This window comes from Lissotriton helveticus, chromosome 2_1 (assembly GCF_964261635.1).
Source record: "Lissotriton helveticus chromosome 2_1, aLisHel1.1, whole genome shotgun sequence".
Taxonomy (NCBI): Eukaryota; Metazoa; Chordata; class Amphibia; order Caudata; family Salamandridae; genus Lissotriton; species Lissotriton helveticus.
Genome location: NC_136059.1, coordinates 1,059,082,569 through 1,059,107,145, shown reverse-complemented (window position 1 = coordinate 1,059,107,145; position 24,577 = coordinate 1,059,082,569). Strand labels below are relative to the sequence as shown.

Here is a 24,577-nt window from a genome sequence, read left to right as displayed (position 1 = left end):
GAAAAGCATTCACTGAATGCACCCACCCTGCCCCAATACACTAAAGCCTGTCTGGGGAGGTGGTTACACCTCCCTGGACAGGAAACCTATTGTCCATGCCTCCCCTGTTGGAGTTTCGTCCAGCAGCAGGAGGTCAGACTTGTGTCTGTGGCAGAAGCATCCATTTTGTGATGCTGGGGCTCATTTAAACTTCTACCAGTTAGACCAGTGTGTACATGTCTTCTCCCTCTAGAAGGGTGGAATTCTACCCCCGTAGCCAGGACTGGCGGGGGGTAGGGGTAGTATTCCAAAGTGTTTGACACCAAACACAGCATGTTTTGATGCAGCCATTTCAAAGTTGGCATTAACCGCGAGGTTATAATGCACTTAAGAATATATGGTATGGCTGTATCATAGAACAGCTATGAGGAAGGGATTCCGAAAGCTGCAGAGGGCCTCAGGTCATGCGTGGGCACCCTCTCACACAAAACAAGGCACTCTGCCTTCAGGATTGTCAAGGCCTGCCATAGGAGTGACTTATAGGTTTATATGTGTCTATATATATATATATATATATATATATATATATATATATATATATATATATATATATATATATATATATATATATATATATATATATATATATAGATATATATATAGATATATATGTAGATATATATATATGTATATATATATATGTTATACCAAATTGCCCTAAGCATTGAGAAGGCACACGTCACCTCCCGCCTTCCAGGCTGTTGTGCTACTTGCATCTATCTTCCCCGGCATTCTATTATCTTTCGCCGACGCGTTTCGGGGCCAAGCCCCTTCATCTTGGGCGTGAACAAACGAGCTTACAACCTGCATGAGTGATTGCTTGTTTTTATTTCACCTTAACCCCGCCTCCATTGTCACGTGTTTGATCGATTACGCGGGGTGTTGTGGGGCATGTAGTTTGCCATGCAGGAATAAGTTCGAATTTGTAGGTTCAATTAAAGTTCCATTATTGCTCTGAGTGAGTTCCAGGTAGGATTGGTGCAAGCCCATCATGCACATGGGGACGTGACACTGTTGGCAGCTCGGATCAGTTCCAAACTTCAGCTCCGTGCAGTCGATGGAGGGCGTTTCCTTCAGCTGCCGGTGGTGCCCTTCTCCACGGCCAGGCCGCCGTGCGTTAATGTTATACCAAATTGCCCTAAGCATTGAGAAGGCACACGTCACCTCCCGCCTTCCAGGCTGTTGTGCTACTTGCATCTATCTTCCCCGGCATTCTATTATCTTTCGCCGACGCGTTTCGGGGCCAAGCCCCTTCATCTTGGGCGTGAACAAACGAGCTTACAACCTGCATGAGTGATTGCTTGTTTTTATTTCACCTTAACCCCGCCTCCATTGTCACGTGTTTGATCGATTACGCGGGGTGTTGTGGGGCATGTAGTTTGCCATGCAGGAATAAGTTCGAATTTGTAGGTTCAATTAAAGTTCCATTATTGCTCTGAGTGAGTTCCAGGTAGGATTGGTGCAAGCCCATCATGCACATGGGGACGTGACACTGTTGGCAGCTCGGATCAGTTCCAAACTTCAGCTCCGTGCAGTCGATGGAGGGCGTTTCCTTCAGCTGCCGGTGGTGCCCTTCTCCACGGCCAGGCCGCCGTGCGTTAATGTTATACCAAATTGCCCTAAGCATTGAGAAGGCACACGTCACCTCCCGCCTTCCAGGCTGTTGTGCTACTTGCATCTATCTTCCCCGGCATTCTATTATCTTTCGCCGACGCGTTTCGGGGCCAAGCCCCTTCATCTTGGGCGTGAACAAACGAGCTTACAACCTGCATGAGTGATTGCTTGTTTTTATTTCACCTTAACCCCGCCTCCATTGTCACGTGTTTGATCGATTACGCGGGGTGTTGTGGGGCATGTAGTTTGCCATGCAGGAATAAGTTCGAATTTGTAGGTTCAATTAAAGTTCCATTATTGCTCTGAGTGAGTTCCAGGTAGGATTGGTGCAAGCCCATCATGCACATGGGGACGTGACACTGTTGGCAGCTCGGATCAGTTCCAAACTTCAGCTCCGTGCAGTCGATGGAGGGCGTTTCCTTCAGCTGCCGGTGGTGCCCTTCTCCACGGCCAGGCCGCCGTGCGTTAATGTTATACCAAATTGCCCTAAGCATTGAGAAGGCACACGTCACCTCCCGCCTTCCAGGCTGTTGTGCTACTTGCATCTATCTTCCCCGGCATTCTATTATCTTTCGCCGACGCGTTTCGGGGCCAAGCCCCTTCATCTTGGGCGTGAACAAACGAGCTTACAACCTGCATGAGTGATTGCTTGTTTTTATTTCACCTTAACCCCGCCTCCATTGTCACGTGTTTGATCGATTACGCGGGGTGTTGTGGGGCATGTAGTTTGCCATGCAGGAATAAGTTCGAATTTGTAGGTTCAATTAAAGTTCCATTATTGCTCTGAGTGAGTTCCAGGTAGGATTGGTGCAAGCCCATCATGCACATGGGGACGTGACACTGTTGGCAGCTCGGATCAGTTCCAAACTTCAGCTCCGTGCAGTCGATGGAGGGCGTTTCCTTCAGCTGCCGGTGGTGCCCTTCTCCACGGCCAGGCCGCCGTGCGTTAATGTTATACCAAATTGCCCTAAGCATTGAGAAGGCACACGTCACCTCCCGCCTTCCAGGCTGTTGTGCTACTTGCATCTATCTTCCCCGGCATTCTATTATCTTTCGCCGACGCGTTTCGGGGCCAAGCCCCTTCATCTTGGGCGTGAACAAACGAGCTTACAACCTGCATGAGTGATTGCTTGTTTTTATTTCACCTTAACCCCGCCTCCATTGTCACGTGTTTGATCGATTACGCGGGGTGTTGTGGGGCATGTAGTTTGCCATGCAGGAATAAGTTCGAATTTGTAGGTTCAATTAAAGTTCCATTATTGCTCTGAGTGAGTTCCAGGTAGGATTGGTGCAAGCCCATCATGCACATGGGGACGTGACACTGTTGGCAGCTCGGATCAGTTCCAAACTTCAGCTCCGTGCAGTCGATGGAGGGCGTTTCCTTCAGCTGCCGGTGGTGCCCTTCTCCACGGCCAGGCCGCCGTGCGTTAATGTTATACCAAATTGCCCTAAGCATTGAGAAGGCACACGTCACCTCCCGCCTTCCAGGCTGTTGTGCTACTTGCATCTATCTTCCCCGGCATTCTATTATCTTTCGCCGACGCGTTTCGGGGCCAAGCCCCTTCATCTTGGGCGTGAACAAACGAGCTTACAACCTGCATGAGTGATTGCTTGTTTTTATTTCACCTTAACCCCGCCTCCATTGTCACGTGTTTGATCGATTACGCGGGGTGTTGTGGGGCATGTAGTTTGCCATGCAGGAATAAGTTCGAATTTGTAGGTTCAATTAAAGTTCCATTATTGCTCTGAGTGAGTTCCAGGTAGGATTGGTGCAAGCCCATCATGCACATGGGGACGTGACACTGTTGGCAGCTCGGATCAGTTCCAAACTTCAGCTCCGTGCAGTCGATGGAGGGCGTTTCCTTCAGCTGCCGGTGGTGCCCTTCTCCACGGCCAGGCCGCCGTGCGTTAATGTTATACCAAATTGCCCTAAGCATTGAGAAGGCACACGTCACCTCCCGCCTTCCAGGCTGTTGTGCTACTTGCATCTATCTTCCCCGGCATTCTATTATCTTTCGCCGACGCGTTTCGGGGCCAAGCCCCTTCATCTTGGGCGTGAACAAACGAGCTTACAACCTGCATGAGTGATTGCTTGTTTTTATTTCACCTTAACCCCGCCTCCATTGTCACGTGTTTGATCGATTACGCGGGGTGTTGTGGGGCATGTAGTTTGCCATGCAGGAATAAGTTCGAATTTGTAGGTTCAATTAAAGTTCCATTATTGCTCTGAGTGAGTTCCAGGTAGGATTGGTGCAAGCCCATCATGCACATGGGGACGTGACACTGTTGGCAGCTCGGATCAGTTCCAAACTTCAGCTCCGTGCAGTCGATGGAGGGCGTTTCCTTCAGCTGCCGGTGGTGCCCTTCTCCACGGCCAGGCCGCCGTGCGTTAATGTTATACCAAATTGCCCTAAGCATTGAGAAGGCACACGTCACCTCCCGCCTTCCAGGCTGTTGTGCTACTTGCATCTATCTTCCCCGGCATTCTATTATCTTTCGCCGACGCGTTTCGGGGCCAAGCCCCTTCATCTTGGGCGTGAACAAACGAGCTTACAACCTGCATGAGTGATTGCTTGTTTTTATTTCACCTTAACCCCGCCTCCATTGTCACGTGTTTGATCGATTACGCGGGGTGTTGTGGGGCATGTAGTTTGCCATGCAGGAATAAGTTCGAATTTGTAGGTTCAATTAAAGTTCCATTATTGCTCTGAGTGAGTTCCAGGTAGGATTGGTGCAAGCCCATCATGCACATGGGGACGTGACACTGTTGGCAGCTCGGATCAGTTCCAAACTTCAGCTCCGTGCAGTCGATGGAGGGCGTTTCCTTCAGCTGCCGGTGGTGCCCTTCTCCACGGCCAGGCCGCCGTGCGTTAATGTTATACCAAATTGCCCTAAGCATTGAGAAGGCACACGTCACCTCCCGCCTTCCAGGCTGTTGTGCTACTTGCATCTATCTTCCCCGGCATTCTATTATCTTTCGCCGACGCGTTTCGGGGCCAAGCCCCTTCATCTTGGGCGTGAACAAACGAGCTTACAACCTGCATGAGTGATTGCTTGTTTTTATTTCACCTTAACCCCGCCTCCATTGTCACGTGTTTGATCGATTACGCGGGGTGTTGTGGGGCATGTAGTTTGCCATGCAGGAATAAGTTCGAATTTGTAGGTTCAATTAAAGTTCCATTATTGCTCTGAGTGAGTTCCAGGTAGGATTGGTGCAAGCCCATCATGCACATGGGGACGTGACACTGTTGGCAGCTCGGATCAGTTCCAAACTTCAGCTCCGTGCAGTCGATGGAGGGCGTTTCCTTCAGCTGCCGGTGGTGCCCTTCTCCACGGCCAGGCCGCCGTGCGTTAATGTTATACCAAATTGCCCTAAGCATTGAGAAGGCACACGTCACCTCCCGCCTTCCAGGCTGTTGTGCTACTTGCATCTATCTTCCCCGGCATTCTATTATCTTTCGCCGACGCGTTTCGGGGCCAAGCCCCTTCATCTTGGGCGTGAACAAACGAGCTTACAACCTGCATGAGTGATTGCTTGTTTTTATTTCACCTTAACCCCGCCTCCATTGTCACGTGTTTGATCGATTACGCGGGGTGTTGTGGGGCATGTAGTTTGCCATGCAGGAATAAGTTCGAATTTGTAGGTTCAATTAAAGTTCCATTATTGCTCTGAGTGAGTTCCAGGTAGGATTGGTGCAAGCCCATCATGCACATGGGGACGTGACACTGTTGGCAGCTCGGATCAGTTCCAAACTTCAGCTCCGTGCAGTCGATGGAGGGCGTTTCCTTCAGCTGCCGGTGGTGCCCTTCTCCACGGCCAGGCCGCCGTGCGTTAATGTTATACCAAATTGCCCTAAGCATTGAGAAGGCACACGTCACCTCCCGCCTTCCAGGCTGTTGTGCTACTTGCATCTATCTTCCCCGGCATTCTATTATCTTTCGCCGACGCGTTTCGGGGCCAAGCCCCTTCATCTTGGGCGTGAACAAACGAGCTTACAACCTGCATGAGTGATTGCTTGTTTTTATTTCACCTTAACCCCGCCTCCATTGTCACGTGTTTGATCGATTACGCGGGGTGTTGTGGGGCATGTAGTTTGCCATGCAGGAATAAGTTCGAATTTGTAGGTTCAATTAAAGTTCCATTATTGCTCTGAGTGAGTTCCAGGTAGGATTGGTGCAAGCCCATCATGCACATGGGGACGTGACACTGTTGGCAGCTCGGATCAGTTCCAAACTTCAGCTCCGTGCAGTCGATGGAGGGCGTTTCCTTCAGCTGCCGGTGGTGCCCTTCTCCACGGCCAGGCCGCCGTGCGTTAATGTTATACCAAATTGCCCTAAGCATTGAGAAGGCACACGTCACCTCCCGCCTTCCAGGCTGTTGTGCTACTTGCATCTATCTTCCCCGGCATTCTATTATCTTTCGCCGACGCGTTTCGGGGCCAAGCCCCTTCATCTTGGGCGTGAACAAACGAGCTTACAACCTGCATGAGTGATTGCTTGTTTTTATTTCACCTTAACCCCGCCTCCATTGTCACGTGTTTGATCGATTACGCGGGGTGTTGTGGGGCATGTAGTTTGCCATGCAGGAATAAGTTCGAATTTGTAGGTTCAATTAAAGTTCCATTATTGCTCTGAGTGAGTTCCAGGTAGGATTGGTGCAAGCCCATCATGCACATGGGGACGTGACACTGTTGGCAGCTCGGATCAGTTCCAAACTTCAGCTCCGTGCAGTCGATGGAGGGCGTTTCCTTCAGCTGCCGGTGGTGCCCTTCTCCACGGCCAGGCCGCCGTGCGTTAATGTTATACCAAATTGCCCTAAGCATTGAGAAGGCACACGTCACCTCCCGCCTTCCAGGCTGTTGTGCTACTTGCATCTATCTTCCCCGGCATTCTATTATCTTTCGCCGACGCGTTTCGGGGCCAAGCCCCTTCATCTTGGGCGTGAACAAACGAGCTTACAACCTGCATGAGTGATTGCTTGTTTTTATTTCACCTTAACCCCGCCTCCATTGTCACGTGTTTGATCGATTACGCGGGGTGTTGTGGGGCATGTAGTTTGCCATGCAGGAATAAGTTCGAATTTGTAGGTTCAATTAAAGTTCCATTATTGCTCTGAGTGAGTTCCAGGTAGGATTGGTGCAAGCCCATCATGCACATGGGGACGTGACACTGTTGGCAGCTCGGATCAGTTCCAAACTTCAGCTCCGTGCAGTCGATGGAGGGCGTTTCCTTCAGCTGCCGGTGGTGCCCTTCTCCACGGCCAGGCCGCCGTGCGTTAATGTTATACCAAATTGCCCTAAGCATTGAGAAGGCACACGTCACCTCCCGCCTTCCAGGCTGTTGTGCTACTTGCATCTATCTTCCCCGGCATTCTATTATCTTTCGCCGACGCGTTTCGGGGCCAAGCCCCTTCATCTTGGGCGTGAACAAACGAGCTTACAACCTGCATGAGTGATTGCTTGTTTTTATTTCACCTTAACCCCGCCTCCATTGTCACGTGTTTGATCGATTACGCGGGGTGTTGTGGGGCATGTAGTTTGCCATGCAGGAATAAGTTCGAATTTGTAGGTTCAATTAAAGTTCCATTATTGCTCTGAGTGAGTTCCAGGTAGGATTGGTGCAAGCCCATCATGCACATGGGGACGTGACACTGTTGGCAGCTCGGATCAGTTCCAAACTTCAGCTCCGTGCAGTCGATGGAGGGCGTTTCCTTCAGCTGCCGGTGGTGCCCTTCTCCACGGCCAGGCCGCCGTGCGTTAATGTTATACCAAATTGCCCTAAGCATTGAGAAGGCACACGTCACCTCCCGCCTTCCAGGCTGTTGTGCTACTTGCATCTATCTTCCCCGGCATTCTATTATCTTTCGCCGACGCGTTTCGGGGCCAAGCCCCTTCATCTTGGGCGTGAACAAACGAGCTTACAACCTGCATGAGTGATTGCTTGTTTTTATTTCACCTTAACCCCGCCTCCATTGTCACGTGTTTGATCGATTACGCGGGGTGTTGTGGGGCATGTAGTTTGCCATGCAGGAATAAGTTCGAATTTGTAGGTTCAATTAAAGTTCCATTATTGCTCTGAGTGAGTTCCAGGTAGGATTGGTGCAAGCCCATCATGCACATGGGGACGTGACACTGTTGGCAGCTCGGATCAGTTCCAAACTTCAGCTCCGTGCAGTCGATGGAGGGCGTTTCCTTCAGCTGCCGGTGGTGCCCTTCTCCACGGCCAGGCCGCCGTGCGTTAATGTTATACCAAATTGCCCTAAGCATTGAGAAGGCACACGTCACCTCCCGCCTTCCAGGCTGTTGTGCTACTTGCATCTATCTTCCCCGGCATTCTATTATCTTTCGCCGACGCGTTTCGGGGCCAAGCCCCTTCATCTTGGGCGTGAACAAACGAGCTTACAACCTGCATGAGTGATTGCTTGTTTTTATTTCACCTTAACCCCGCCTCCATTGTCACGTGTTTGATCGATTACGCGGGGTGTTGTGGGGCATGTAGTTTGCCATGCAGGAATAAGTTCGAATTTGTAGGTTCAATTAAAGTTCCATTATTGCTCTGAGTGAGTTCCAGGTAGGATTGGTGCAAGCCCATCATGCACATGGGGACGTGACACTGTTGGCAGCTCGGATCAGTTCCAAACTTCAGCTCCGTGCAGTCGATGGAGGGCGTTTCCTTCAGCTGCCGGTGGTGCCCTTCTCCACGGCCAGGCCGCCGTGCGTTAATGTTATACCAAATTGCCCTAAGCATTGAGAAGGCACACGTCACCTCCCGCCTTCCAGGCTGTTGTGCTACTTGCATCTATCTTCCCCGGCATTCTATTATCTTTCGCCGACGCGTTTCGGGGCCAAGCCCCTTCATCTTGGGCGTGAACAAACGAGCTTACAACCTGCATGAGTGATTGCTTGTTTTTATTTCACCTTAACCCCGCCTCCATTGTCACGTGTTTGATCGATTACGCGGGGTGTTGTGGGGCATGTAGTTTGCCATGCAGGAATAAGTTCGAATTTGTAGGTTCAATTAAAGTTCCATTATTGCTCTGAGTGAGTTCCAGGTAGGATTGGTGCAAGCCCATCATGCACATGGGGACGTGACACTGTTGGCAGCTCGGATCAGTTCCAAACTTCAGCTCCGTGCAGTCGATGGAGGGCGTTTCCTTCAGCTGCCGGTGGTGCCCTTCTCCACGGCCAGGCCGCCGTGCGTTAATGTTATACCAAATTGCCCTAAGCATTGAGAAGGCACACGTCACCTCCCGCCTTCCAGGCTGTTGTGCTACTTGCATCTATCTTCCCCGGCATTCTATTATCTTTCGCCGACGCGTTTCGGGGCCAAGCCCCTTCATCTTGGGCGTGAACAAACGAGCTTACAACCTGCATGAGTGATTGCTTGTTTTTATTTCACCTTAACCCCGCCTCCATTGTCACGTGTTTGATCGATTACGCGGGGTGTTGTGGGGCATGTAGTTTGCCATGCAGGAATAAGTTCGAATTTGTAGGTTCAATTAAAGTTCCATTATTGCTCTGAGTGAGTTCCAGGTAGGATTGGTGCAAGCCCATCATGCACATGGGGACGTGACACCCCCACAACACCCCGCGTAATCGATCTAACACGTGACAATGGAGGCGGGGTTAAGGTGAAATAAAAACAAGCAATCACTCATGCAGGTTGTAAGCTCGTTTGTTCACGCCCAAGATGAAGGGGCTTGGCCCCGAAACGCGTCGGCGAAAGATAATAGAATGCCGGGGAAGATAGATGCAAGTAGCACAACAGCCTGGAAGGCGGGAGGTGACGTGTGCCTTCTCAATGCTTAGGGCAATTTGGTATAACATTAACGCACGGCGGCCTGGCCGTGGAGAAGGGCACCACCGGCAGCTGAAGGAAACGCCCTCCATCGACTGCACGGAGCTGAAGTTTGGAACTGATCCGAGCTGCCAACAGTGTCACGTCCCCATGTGCATGATGGGCTTGCACCAATCCTACCTGGAACTCACTCAGAGCAATAATGGAACTTTAATTGAACCTACAAATTCGAACTTATTCCTGCATGGCAAACTACATGCCCCACAACACCCCGCGTAATCGATCTAACACGTGACAATGGAGGCGGGGTTAAGGTGAAATAAAAACAAGCAATCACTCATGCAGGTTGTAAGCTCGTTTGTTCACGCCCAAGATGAAGGGGCTTGGCCCCGAAACGCGTCGGCGAAAGATAATAGAATGCCGGGGAAGATAGATGCAAGTAGCACAACAGCCTGGAAGGCGGGAGGTGACGTGTGCCTTCTCAATGCTTAGGGCAATTTGGTATAACATTAACGCACGGCGGCCTGGCCGTGGAGAAGGGCACCACCGGCAGCTGAAGGAAACGCCCTCCATCGACTGCACGGAGCTGAAGTTTGGAACTGATCCGAGCTGCCAACAGTGTCACGTCCCCATGTGCATGATGGGCTTGCACCAATCCTACCTGGAACTCACTCAGAGCAATAATGGAACTTTAATTGAACCTACAAATTCGAACTTATTCCTGCATGGCAAACTACATGCCCCACAACACCCCGCGTAATCGATCTAACACGTGACAATGGAGGCGGGGTTAAGGTGAAATAAAAACAAGCAATCACTCATGCAGGTTGTAAGCTCGTTTGTTCACGCCCAAGATGAAGGGGCTTGGCCCCGAAACGCGTCGGCGAAAGATAATAGAATGCCGGGGAAGATAGATGCAAGTAGCACAACAGCCTGGAAGGCGGGAGGTGACGTGTGCCTTCTCAATGCTTAGGGCAATTTGGTATAACATTAACGCACGGCGGCCTGGCCGTGGAGAAGGGCACCACCGGCAGCTGAAGGAAACGCCCTCCATCGACTGCACGGAGCTGAAGTTTGGAACTGATCCGAGCTGCCAACAGTGTCACGTCCCCATGTGCATGATGGGCTTGCACCAATCCTACCTGGAACTCACTCAGAGCAATAATGGAACTTTAATTGAACCTACAAATTCGAACTTATTCCTGCATGGCAAACTACATGCCCCACAACACCCCGCGTAATCGATCTAACACGTGACAATGGAGGCGGGGTTAAGGTGAAATAAAAACAAGCAATCACTCATGCAGGTTGTAAGCTCGTTTGTTCACGCCCAAGATGAAGGGGCTTGGCCCCGAAACGCGTCGGCGAAAGATAATAGAATGCCGGGGAAGATAGATGCAAGTAGCACAACAGCCTGGAAGGCGGGAGGTGACGTGTGCCTTCTCAATGCTTAGGGCAATTTGGTATAGTATATATATATATATGTATATATATATATATATATATGTAGATATAGGTATACTATATCTCAGTAAGTGGTACAAGTACCACCTTACCCAGGCTACAGTAGCAGACTTGTGGTGCCTATTTGGAAGGCTTCCCAGGGGTGGCATAATACAAGCTGCAGCCCCTGGTAGGCCTCTGGGGTACCTATGCCCTTGGTACCTAAGGTACCATATAATAGGGACTCACAAGGGTAACCCAGTAACCAATCTGGAGTGTACCTAATGTACATGCAATCAATTTAGAGAGGAAGCAGCTAGGCTGGGGTCCTGGTTAGCAGGGCCCCAGCCAGACTAAAGTCGATAAATGAGTCAAACACAGCAAAAAGTGGTGGTAACCATAGTAGGCAGACCCTACTCTCCTACAGAGTGAATATGGGACATCTGCCAAAAAGCGGTGTATGCTTCGTCTCCCAAAGTTGTGGTTTCCCTGCTCTGATTAGAAAAAGGGAAATGCAGCATGTTTCTGAAGCGGTGCCTTCGCTGACCCAGCATGAGGCAAGCTTTCTCTAATGGCCCCTCCACCACCTTGCCTTGGTTGTGTGCAATAGAGTTCCTCTTCTATTGAGGGTGGGCATTCCATAGGACATTTCCTGACATTACAGAACAGGTAAAATGTACAAACAGGAAGCCAAGGAAATGATGTCCCATTCGCTGGGAGAAAACTCCTGGCGTGTCACAGCCATTTTCTCTCACTTTAGGAGTTCTCCCACTTTAGGAATTTGTACTTTAAAATGTTATACTTTAAAAAAAAAAAGGAAAAAAACTGAGTGGGTACATTATTCAAAGGTCTGGCCCAGCAAGACTAAATGACTATTGACTACCAGCTACGCATCCTTGACTTTGCAGATGAAACCTTATTACTTAACTACTCTACAAAAGGCCTACAACATTGCCTTAAATAACTTTACAGCTATTGCCAAAACAACAAGTTAGAAATTAACAAAGACAAGTCCAAAGTTAAGGCTTTTACTAGAATGTGGTCTTAACAATCCTCAGTACGGAAAATGGGACCACATAGTATCACTAGTGCCAAGGCCTAAAACTATTTAGAGGTCGAATTCCAGTGCGCAGGTTAATACAAACTTCATCTGAAATCACTGCAAGCCAAAGTTAGAAAGATAACATTTTAACTAATTGAATTCAAATTCAAAAAATGCTTTATACGGATGTAACATGCATCCATAAAAGTTGCATAGCAATCAATGACGGTTAAAACACATGACATTAAAATGCAGGTTATCACAATTAATCGATATACATAGCAGCATGCAGGTAGCAACCCTACATTAAAACGGGTATGGCAGCATGATTGTTAAAATAATTAAAACCAAACAATATATAATACACATAGCAGCAGTCTAAAAACTTCCCTAAAATAAGGCCATATGAGCAGCAGAGTTAGGAGAGCACAGTGGTTTGTTCCTTCACAGCAGATTTTAAAAATGAACCCACATGCATAGCAGTTTCTACGTCAGATAATTGGAATAAAAGGATAAAAGCTGAACTCGTCTGCCTATTATCCCATAATTTCTGTTTTTTTAAACCGGAATTAAAAAATCTTTTGTATATCTTTCATAACATTTTCAGAAAAATGGATTGTCCTGACTTGCCATCGCAGGGATATGCAATGTCATCTATATTCTGCATGTAGCACAACGGGAAGCACAACAAGAATTTGACTGCGCATACCATTGGTAATTAGTGGTACTGTTTGGCACAATCCTGCTTCAACGTTTGATTTCTTCAATTCCCTGTTAATTCGTTGGGAATACTCATAGTTAAGCTTGATAAACATGCTTTTTGTTGAGGGTGGTACAACATTCAGGATACTTAAATGCATGCAGCTGCCCAATTCTAGAATATGCAGTTTTACATAGGCTAACCAGGGAATGGGCATACCTCTTTCACAGACGAGCTAGTCCAAAATAATGTCCCTTGTTTGACTAGCCTCCATGGTTCTCCATATGGCCAACCATAATGGTGCCGGACCCATTCTAATGCAATCTTCCAGGAAAGGCAAACTCAACTCTTTGTGGCAGATGAAACAAGGGAATTAAATGTGTTTTTATTTGGGCGTTATAGCCTCACAGTTTGATATGCCCCATACATCACGATGGAAATACATTGGGACTTATAAATCTGCAATAACGTCCTGAGTGAGCCACCTCCCTCTGGCTGCGGAAGGCTACATAACGAGCAAATTGCACTTGACAGTTTTTCTCTGTGCAAGGCAATGTTGGGCAGCCAAGACCCTAAGGTAGAAAAGGTAACCCCCAGACAAGGAAAAGTGCTTGCGCTACTCTGGTGATTGGTTCCATTGGAGAGGGTGGCAAGCTCTGTACTCTTTGGGCCACACGCCATAATGTGTGATTTTGTGAAGATTGTGCATAAATCTAGAGTGGTCATAAAGTCCGCAAAAGCAAGCACCGGAAGACGCAGTGCCTTAGGGGTACGTGCCATAAGCACTGCGTTGTCTGAATACATAACAGTAGGTAACAGCATACGTTTGACTTTGGGTACATCCGGCGTGATAGTGTGTAAAAATGGGTAAAGTTCATTGGTATATAAGATAAATAAGAGAGGGGCCAAGACACACCCCTGTCTCACCCCCAATGCATATTTATGTCCCCGGATGCCTCTCCTTGTCTTCTGCTTCTTGCCTTCATGTCTGTGTGCAAGTATGCCAGAAAGTGCACTAAAACTTCATCCATCCAACGCAAGACAAGCATATGCCAAAGTTTGGTTCGGTTAACACAATCAAAAGCTGAGGTTAGGTCCATAAATGCCAGGTAAAGGGGTGTTTGTTTGGCAATAGTATATTGTCCGAGCACCAAGTTCAGATTTAAACACTGCTTGATTGTTCCCAGTTTGGTTCTAAACCCATACTGACATGAATATAGGACTGACTCAGCTTGGATCCACTCCTTGATTCTATTGTATAAAACCATCCCCAGGATATTAACCGTGGTATCAATCAGAGAAATTAGCCTATAAGATCCAATAAGATTGAGCACCTTTTTTAGGTCTCGCTACCGATGCAGCGATATGCGCTGCTTGCGTAGCGAGACTTATAGTCGCCGGGTAGCTAGTGAAGTGGGTCAGGAGAGGTGCACGAGCTTGCTAAAGACATTGGAGACAATGGCTGAGTCCGCGCGCTTTAGGAGACATGGGATGTGAACGCGCACATCTCTTCTCGCGCTCCTCCACGCTTTCACTTTCGCGAGCGAGGGCGCCTGGATAGCCCATGTGCAAGCTAAAGCCAAGAATGCCTCCAAGTGCTGTAAACGTCAGCCCCACACACCAGGCTACTTACTGCCAGCTCTCACTCACGTACGCTCTGCTGTCACGACTGAGCCCTCGGCTTCGAGCCCGGCAGGCGGCAGGCAGAGATGCGAGCAGATATCGGGAGTGCGTGGAACAGCATCGCCCCTCCACCCTCTGGTCCCGACGGCTCTTGCGCACTCTGGTCCGTAAGTTTCACTTTAGAGAGTCTTTGCCAAGAAATGCATGGAGACCGTCACCCTCTGCGCTGCCCTATCCACTGCCTCCGTTCATAGAGCGGCTGCAAGCAGGTTGCTTCACGTTTAGCAGAGCGTGCTCCCCCGCCCCCCCTTCCCCTCCCTTTCCCCCCCTCGGCTCTGCAGAGCCAGCTTGCCTTTCTTTCCAAGCCTGACGTGTGATTGGCTCGTTTTATATATTGTCGATAGTTGCACTGGATGTGATTGATGTGAGGAGTACATGTGCTGTGCGGGTTGCAAGAATGTGTACTAAGTGCCGTAAGTGTACGCATACCTGTGAGTTTTCATTCCCACTATCTGTACGTTAATTTGAAGGTGCTTCCTTTGGTCGCGCAATGGAAACTGTTTTTGTCTAAGATCGCACAGTTTCTGTGCTATGTTTGTATGTTTTCTGCCATAATGTCAACAGCTAAGGACATTAATTCTGCCATCACACGCACCTTGGCCTGTGAATGGAGGCCACAGAATAGTCACTTTTATCTTGCATCGTGGGGGATAGTTGTGAAACGTCCCAATATATTTCCAAATTAAAGTACCAAAAACAGCACCTCCCACCCCCCGTAAAATGGCATTTATGCTTGTAAATGAATCACAGACAAAGCAGGGCTGTCAGGTACGTGTACGCAGCCACATTTTACGCAAGTCACAAGTGTTTATTCCATTCGCACACTAAACGCTCAGTAGTACACGTCTATTCGGATTCTCAGAGCTGTGAATGACCTTCCTCCCTTGGCAGTTGCGCACACTGGACTTTGTATTGTGCGCACGGGAGGGGTGAGTCAACTTACTGTCTCAATGCCAGTCTCCGCAACCATCGTTAACAAATCCAGTTCAGGGAGGCGGGGCCCGCGGAGCTTGAAATTGGGGTCTGAGGACACGCATTGTGTGCGTGCTACTTATAGATAACCAACTCTATATATATGCCAGCACTTATCCCCGCTGCGCCTATGAAGCTTCACGCTGCTGTCTCCATAGTGATACAAGGAGAGCAGACAGCAATGCACCAGTGCGGCATAAGTGAGAATGCCACCAAACGGTTCCACTTGTTTCTGCTTCGTGTTATTAACACCCAATGAGACGCCTGCCCAAAGTGTATGCTCTTATTTTAAGCTCAAATTGGTTTACACATTCATTACACGCTAGCAGAAGCATTTAAGTCCAATTAATTTTTTTACATATGAAAACACCATAGTGTTATTTGTGGTGCACCCGTTTCAAGGAAGGCCCACGCCTCAGATTTTTTAAAATTTATTTGCAGCTTTTATAAACAGCCACACGCTGCCTTATGACCACTGCAGAGTGCCAGAGAGTCTGAGAACTATCAGCTGAGGATATTTGTGTTAAACATCCAACGAAATTCGAAACATGCACACCTATGCTGTATACACTGTGTGCTACCTTGGAAGACTCAATCTCTCAAAAGCGGCCTGCCCACATAGTTGTGTTTTTGCAAGCGATTCTTCAAGGCTATGGTTGAATTCTGTTGGCAAGGTGGGGTTAAAGAGATCTAGAGTCTGGGGCTCCTAATGCCCAATAATCTACCTTCAAGTTTCTGCTGAGTGGATGTTTGTTGGTTCTATCTAGAGTCTAATGTGTAGGGTGACCCCCTCCAACCACTGTCTCCAGTCCTGAAATATTCACCAACAAATTATTGATCTCAGGTGTGTTAATCTAAAATCTATAAAACAAAACAAGCGATGTAATTTTAAAAACCAAAACATAAATAAAAGGCATTGTCATTTACAATGCCAACAGCTCACTGGTGCCTGGTACATAAATTCCCCTGTGGAGGAAAAAAAACGGTGTGTTCCATTCTGTAATGCAGAGGCCTCAACAATGCTGTAAATGGTACTGCCCTATTTTTTGATACCAGTAAAAAAAAAAAAAAAAGCATTTGCAATAGAATAGGTCTCGCATTTGTGAGAGTTTAAGCTATTGGTATTGTAAATAGCAATGCTTTTTATGTATGTTTTAAAATTCAATAAGTAAATAAAAGGCATTGTCATTTACAATGCCAACAGCTCACTGGTGCCTGGTACATAAATTCCCCTGTGGAGGAAAAAAAACGGTGTGTTCCATTCTGTAATGCAGAGGCCTCAACAATGCTGTAAATGGTACTGCCCTATTTTTTGATACCAGTAAAAAAAAAAAAAAAGCATTTGCAATAGAATAGGTCTCGCATTTGTGAGAGTTTAAGCTATTGGTATTGTAAATAGCAATGCTTTTTATGTATGTTTTAAAATTCAATAAGTAAATAAAAGGCATTGTCATTTACAATGCCAATAGCTCAAACTCTAGTAAATGCGAGACCTATTGCATTGCAAATGCTTTTTTAAAATAGGTGCTATGATAGATGTGGACCATGAGGCAGACGGCGGGGATTGAACTAGATTGTTAAAAACTTTTGTTAGCTAAGGTGCCAGGAAGTCAGTGCTACATTTTATTAGATCTATTGGGACATGGACTGGGCCCGGAGCCTTACCACTAACACTTTAGTTGATTGCACCTTCTAATTCACCTAGGCTTGAAAACTTCTCATGCTGAGGGGATTTATAACCAACTCAACATCTGATACAGGGGCTGCATAAATGTTGGCGAAGTGAGCCTCTCATGTTTCGCTAGCAATTACAGGTGATTAAGGAAACTGGCAGTTTTTTCACCTTAGATCTGACACATTTGGACTAAACCAAGCAGCAAAACACTTTACAGGTCCTTCCCTTCTACTACATTTTAGAGCATTTCATGCAAAAAAACGTCTATCATTAGTGTACAGCCTCAAAGCATCCTCTGGCAAATATGGGGTATGGCTTAATCAAGCTCAGTCGAGGCTTTGTAGACCAGTCTATCTGATTGAGACTTCTAGCTACAGATTATTTACCTTAGAATAATCCCCAGGCGTCAGACTGTATCAGAAGCTTTTGAGTAGTACCCCTGCACCAGAAGTGACGTGCGTGGTACCACGGTAGGCACACTCCGGCACGCTGACTTAATTTTTTTCCTTTCCATTCCAGATAGCGCAGATCCGGTCAGAGCTACCCTCAGTTGTTTTTTGACTGGCTTTTTCTCCTCGACTTTGTTTCCTCTCCAGGTGTGACAGGATGTCCCCTAAGAAACCCACTGGTTACTAAACCATGTCGTACCTGTCACAGGCAGGTGTCTGTGACAGACCCACACTTTGTGTGCTTTTGGTACTTGGAGAGGAATCACGACTCCAAGACCTATGAGTACTGCCGAGCCATGAATCGGTAGGTGCTGAGGGAAGGATCTCTCAAGCTCCTTGCTGCCGGACATCAGTCGACTCTGGGACAGTTTGCAGAGCCGCACCTGTCACATTTGAAGTCAGGGGGGGAGTCTGGGAATTCCTACCAGCAGAAAGAATCGAGTCACACTCCATAACTTTTTATGAAGCCATACTTCTTGTATTTGGGCAGTCCGGCCCCTCTGGAATGCCTCGTCCTCCACTGGCTTGGGAGAGGTCTCCACTAGATCCTCGCCTTTGGGTTCACCCTCGGCGCCAGTCGGGCTCCATGGATTCCAGTTGGACCCAGAGCAGAGTCGCTGGCGAGATCAAGACCTTCCTTGGTACCCTCTCCAGTGCTGGTGCTGCCAATGCCCCATGACAACACCATTCTCATTGTAACTCCTCACACGGAGTCGACTTGGCGTCGCCCTATATTGGTTCCTGCTCCGACCGAGACCATGTCCGTTGGATTGGAGCTGCTGTCTTATACTTTTAACAGGCCTGGGAAGGGAGATGAATGGAAGGGGTCTGAGGACCTAAATGGAACCCAGCATCCCGTTGATGAGAGTGAGGGAAACTAGTATGAGGAATTGGCGGAGGCTAGTGGATTAGACACCTCACCTGACACTGGCCTAGTCTGTCTTCTTTCCGTGGCTATGGATGAGGGAGCCTGTTTCTCTTTGCTTGTATGTAGGTCAGCTAAGGTACCCTCTTTCTCGTAGAGAGACTGTCTAGCTGCAGATTTCTCACCAATCCTCCCTGTTCTGTGATTGGATTGGATTTTGGTGTTTTGCGTCTCGGGCGCGGACAGTCTCGAAAGCAACTGACATTAGCTCTCACGAGTTGCACCTAAATATCCTCGGCACCTAACGGTAACGGAATGACATCAGCATGGAGCTGCACAGTCCCACTTGCTGCGCACAGAGGTACTGTAAAAAATTTCCAGATCCAGTCTGACTTCTGGGGAATATTCAAAAGGTGAGGAATCTGCAGTCTTTACCAGGAAGAGCATTACCAAAGATAAGTAACTTGTTCTGCATGAGCTAGACATGCAAACATGCCAGGAAGGAATTGGGTTTGCTTTCAGGGAGGTGACTTGATAATTACAGCTAGATTTGTAAAGTTTATGGACAAAGGTGTTGCTTTGATACCAAAATCATAAGATGCCAACAAACTGCCAAAATATCAGTAGCTAACCATTGGGAACTCATGGCCAAATCAATGAATCAATTGATCAATCAGTGCTACTGACTTAGCATTAGCACATGTACTGATTAATTTAAATACCTGTTGTATTTTTTAATTTCAGACTAACTATAACATGTTTCTGTTGTCAACTATACAAATTTGAATTGTTTAATTTAACTATCAAATAAAGATTATGGTGATAATGGGAGCATTAAGCATGGCACTCGCTCAGCAAAGCTTCAGTGGAGCCACCAAGGGAACGTCTCTTTTGAAGGCATAGAGATCTCCTCTTGTCTGGCGGAGATCTCGAAATACAGCAGACAGTCGTCTGCCGGATAGGCAAAAGACATCCTTCCACTGACTATTTGCCATACTTCCAATGGGGTCCATCATTTTGAGTATGTCCTGAAAAGAGGTAGTAAAGAAAAAGGCAGAGGAGATGATACTCCTGATTTTGACTTCAAGGAGGAGAAGTTTTGAGGAAGTCTCCCTAGTTAGTGGTCCCTAAGTCTGCGCTTGAGTTGAGAAATGGGGTGTTATAGAGTTGATTAAATGAGGCTAAGAGTCAAACAGGATCGGACTCCAAGAAAGATATTTTCGATGGAGTGATTTCTGTGAAATATTGTGTGAGGGGCTGAAATTAGCTTTTTGAAGGTTCTAAAGTAGGGTAAACGGGAGACTGGATTGAGTTATTATTAGTTGTTGGTGAGTAATTTTGATATCCTAGTGTCCACTATAATTGTGAGGCAGTGGGGAGGGGGCTAGTCTGTAGGTATAAGGTGAGAAAGTGTGCTTTGAGTTTCTTGAATTCAGGGTTATTATGATGGCTGAGAGCAGTAATTATTGTGTTGCATGAATAGTTGGCCGGTTTAAGAATAGGAACAAATACACAGGCCTGGAGAAAGTTGAATAGGGAATGTTGGCTTGTGAATTAATGGGGTAAATCACAGAGGGAATTTGGTGAGGGTGAAGAAAGGTATCTTTTGTATGAATGCCTTTAATGAAAACACTAGTCGCAATGTCTATGATGGAGAGGGTAAATATGGTGAAGGGTTCTGGATAGTTTGCAGGGATGATCTTGGAAATGCAGCTGAGGGTTTGGTACAGGATAATTTGTCAAGGTAAGGTTAGAGGCAATGTATGGATCTTTCTCCACATGTGTGGGAGGATTCATATAGATTGTCATTTTGTAGATGTTAACAGTGTTTCAGATGAGGAGAAAGTAATTATGGGTTAGAGGAATAGATGAACATTACAAGGGTAATTGTTGAAGAAGTTGAGAGCATCTAAGTGCCTGTGTGGGAGGAGTGCGAATGATTGAGATCTGATTGGATATGCAGATTACTTCAGTCAGAGCAAACATATGCCGTCTGCATGACTATTTTTGGGAAAAAAATGATTTTGAACCCAGAATGCATTTTATAGAGGTAGTTGAAATACTTTACATTTATTCTCATTGCGTAAATTATGCTGCAACCGTTTAGCAACTGGAGAGAAGGCTTGATAATCAGCACAGTTTTTGCCACCTTTAAAATGTTTTACTTATGTATTTCTTAGCAACTTTCGTGTTTTTTTCTTTTCACCTTTGGTAGAGTAAATTTGTGATCCTTTTTAATTGTTTATGAGAGTGAAACACAAATGTAAAACCTAATTTTACAATTATGTTTATTTTAGATGAAAAAGAAAACTAAAAAACAGCTTACAGAATCTGATGTAGACGAGGAAAATTACAAAGTTCCAGAGTATAAAACTGTTATAAATATCTCTTCAAAAGATCAGATGAACATTATGCTATCAAAATGTGGACTACAAATGCTTAACAATCTTGGACAGGTAAGGGTCTGAGTTTGTCACTTTATTGTTTACATTTGGAATTAGGGTAGTACAACGTCAAGTAAATGTAAAATCCATACTAGTTAGGAAAAGTCTTTTTTGATACGAGCATTAAGTTAGTAAGTAGTATATTTTTGAGTCTGGAACAAGTATATAACATTCCCAGAGTTGATGCCATGCACACAGGCATATGCATTCAGTCTTGTCTATGTGACATTTGTTGTCTTGGGGTGCCAGAAGGATCTGAAGCAGTTTGTAGGGCCATCTTGTCTGAGTCCCTCATGAACGCTAGTGGGCTCTCAGACGCACAGTGCTGTACACTTATTCTTCCTGGCTGCTGTAGAACACAGTGCCCTTGTTTCTGTTGATGCCCACCAAATCATGCCTGCCCTCCTACTTTATGTCAGTGGGGACCTATTAAATTTCCAGACTATGCATATTTGCATTTTGCCAGTAACAGTTCTAGATCTACAAATCTTCTTTTTTACCTGTTAGCCCCTGTAGGCGGGAAGAGTCTGAGTATGCACACCTCAGAGATCCCACTATATCTGTCTGCAATCTTGCACCTGTTTTTACTGCTTTCTTCCTCCAGTAGGAGGACAATTTTGGTAATGTTTCCATGTGGAAGAAGGTGGCTTCTGTGGTGTGGCATCTGGGCAACCCCAGGTAGAGTTCCCAGATATCTTGTGTAACTTGATGGGGGGTGCAATGCAAAACGTTAAAATCTGAAAGAGACATGTTAGTGATAGATTCCTTACCTTAGAATATCCCCAGGCGTCAGACTGGATCCGGAAGGTTTTACTTAGCAGTACCCCTGCGCATCAGTAGGTGGCGTCCTGCGGCTCTGCGTCCGTCACTGGCGTCGTCAACGCCGAGATGACGGCACGGAGGGTGCTTAGGCGCCACCCTTGTGCTCTGACGTCAGTTCTTTCTTTTTCCGCGCCAGTAAAGCGCAGATCCGGATTGTGCACGTACCTTAGTCACTTTTTGACTACTTTTTGAGACTTTTGTCTCCCTTTTTTTCTCCTGGTGCACGTAGGGATGCCCGGCTTCAAGTCTTGCGGGTCGTGCCGCCGCGGAGCCCCAAGATGTCTGCCTCTACTGCTTGGAGACCGACCACGACTCCCGGGACTGCCGAGAATGTCGTGCCATGGCCCGGAAGGTTTTGCGGGAACGGCGCCGGAAATTGCTGGAGGTCCGTCATTCCTCTTCTCGCCGCTCCGGGTCTAGGGGCCGTTCCCGAAACTGCTCGTGGGACCGGAGCCGTCGCTCCTCGGGCTCCAAGTCTTCATCTTCGGATTCTGGTAAGCGAAGCCATGATAAGAAGTCGAAGAAGCGTGTTCGCTCTCCGACATCCCCCCTTCGCTCCTCGGAGGCGGACGAGGTCGACAGGGGCTCCCGCCCCTGCGGCTCCTCTGGAGCCTGGGAGTCCCGCAGCCTACCCGCCATACCCGGGTCCGTCCACGACTCCCGAACAGATGCAAGAGTTCCTTGCTGCCATGGACCGCCTTTTTAGGCCCCTGGCTCCTTCCGGCGCACCTTTGGGCTCCACGGTCCTGTGTCAAGATCCTGCTGGCCCGGCGGCTCCGCCACTGGCTCCGACACCACAGGATCCTACGCCGCTGGATCCGGCGCCATGAGGTGCCGCACTGGGTGGCCGTTTATCCCATCCCTGCCCCGGTTCCTGGATCATTTTGTTCCGGCCTGGGATCCGAATTGGGAGACAGCTCCAGCCCAGCCCCGGCCGGCGCCGTTTTCGGCGCCATCTGACGCTGTTTGTCCCTCTGCCGCTGCGACCAGCCCCCTCTACGCCATAGGCGTACGACGACTGGGATGGGTCCGAGGACTCCAAGCAAGATTGGGTGGAAGACCTGGAAGATGCGGGCGAACTTGATGTTTCTTCTGACCCGGGGTTTGCCTCTCCTCCGCCTACTATGGAGGAGGGTGCTTCTTACACCGTGGTGCTTTGTCGGGCTGCGTCGGCTCTTAATCTCAACCTCCTTGCGGTACCCCTCAAGACCAGCCTCCTTACGGAGGTGCTCCAGGCGGCCTCTGCATTGTCGGAGCCGTTGCTCCCTTTCAATGAGGCCCTTACCGAAGTTCTCTTGGGCACTTGGTTGCGGCCGGCCACGGTGGCGCCGGTGGATAAAAACATCTGCAGGTGTCATCGCCTGGCGCCTGGTGATCCTGACCACTCACCCTACGCCTGAGAGCCTGGTTATTCTGGCCTCGACGTCACAGAGTGCCTTTCCAAAGGCTCCGCCGGATAAGGGCTCTAAACCTTTGGAACAATTTGGGAAGAGGTTGTTCTCCTCTGCTTGCTTAGGGCTGCGGTTGGTTAACACCGCCTGCTTGTTGGTCCATTACTCCCACGCAGTGTGGGATTCCGTGGCTCAGGTCTTGCCTCAGTGTTCTGAGGAGGTCCAGGCTGTCCTTTCCCAAGCGATTGCTGAAGGTAAGGATGTGGCTAAGTTTGCCATCAGGTGTGGTTTGGACATCGCTGATTCGATGGGCAGGGCAATTTCCATGACTGTGGTGTTGCGGTGCCACGCCTGGTTGCGTTCAACTGGGTTCTCGTCCGATGTCCCGGGCTCGCTTATGGACATGCCCTTTGATGGCTCCCGCATCTTTGGCAATAAGGCTGACAGTGCATTGGAGTGCTTTAAGGACTAACGGGCCACGGCCAAGTGCTTGCGTCTTTCTACAAAGAACCCTGTCACTCCTGGCTTTCGTTCCTTTCGTGGCCAGGGTAGAGGCACCCAGGCGCGCTCCTCCAGCAAGCCTGTGCAGAACCAGCCTCAGCGAAGCCGCGGTCGTGGCTTCCGTAGGGCTGGGTCTGGGAACCAGCGTGCGGGGCAGTCTACCTCTACACCCACTGCTTCCACCTCTAAGCTGGCCTAATCTGAGCTTCAGGGACCACCCCACGCCAGTGGGTGGCAGGGTCCGCCCCCACCTCCACCACTGGCGAGAAATTACATCAGACAAATGGGTGCTGCACATAATCTGCCAGGGTTACTCCCTTCCCTTTCAGTCCTCCCCTCCAGCCACGCCACCTCGGTGCCACTGCTTGTTGGGGGATCATTTGGCTCTTCTCCGACAGGAAGTCACTGCCCGCCTGGCCAAGGGGGCCATTGAGTACGTTCCCTGTCCGGAAGTGGGGAGTGGTTGTTATTCCCACTACTTCTGGTCCCCAAGAAGGACAAGGGGGCCTGCGCCCCATCTTGGACCACCGGGACGTCAATCGCTTCCTCCGGAAGGAGAAATTCAATATGCTGACTCTTGCTCAGGTCCTGGCTGTCCTCGACCCTGGAGACTGGATGGTAGCGTTGGTCTTGCAGGACGCTTATTTTCACATTCCCGTCCTGCCGGCGTTACCTGCGGTTCACGGTAGGCCAAGAACATTTTCAGCTTGCCGTGCTCTCCTTCGGCCTTACCAGTGCCCCTCGGGCGTTCACAAAGGTGATGGCGGTGGTCGCAGCTCATCTGCGCAGGTCAGGGGTGTCAGTCTTCCCCTACCTCGACGACTAGCTGTTGAAGGCGGGCTCACCCCAGGCAGTCGTCAACCAACTCCAGACTACTGCCGACCTCCTGCATTTGCTGGGGTTCTCCATCAACATGCCGAAGTCGCTCCTGAGTCCCTTCATCAGAGCGGTTCTGGATTCGGCGCTGTTACAGGTTTATCCACCCGAGCAGCGAGTCCGGGATAATCAGGCTATGATTCCGATCTTTCAGCCTCTATCCTGAGTTTCGGTCAGGATGACCCTCCGGCTTCTGGGCCTGATGGTCTCCTACATCCTGCTGTGACACATGCCAGATGGCATATGCGGGCTCTGCAGTGGGAC

At 48.5% G+C, this 24,577-nt stretch overlaps 1 protein-coding gene across 2 annotated transcripts in view; it reads left to right on the top strand.

The window, feature by feature from the left end:
- The window catches only part of VPS13A (vacuolar protein sorting 13 homolog A), a 2,196,319-nt gene that overhangs the window by 997,596 nt on the left and 1,174,146 nt on the right, over positions 1 to 24,577 (top strand). For both annotated transcript variants that reach the window (XM_078675860.1, XM_078675861.1), the window contains exon 43: positions 20,577 to 20,735. In XM_078675860.1, coding sequence (XP_078531986.1) covers positions 20,577 to 20,735 — 159 coding nt within the window. The remainder of the gene's footprint in view (positions 1 to 20,576; positions 20,736 to 24,577) is intronic.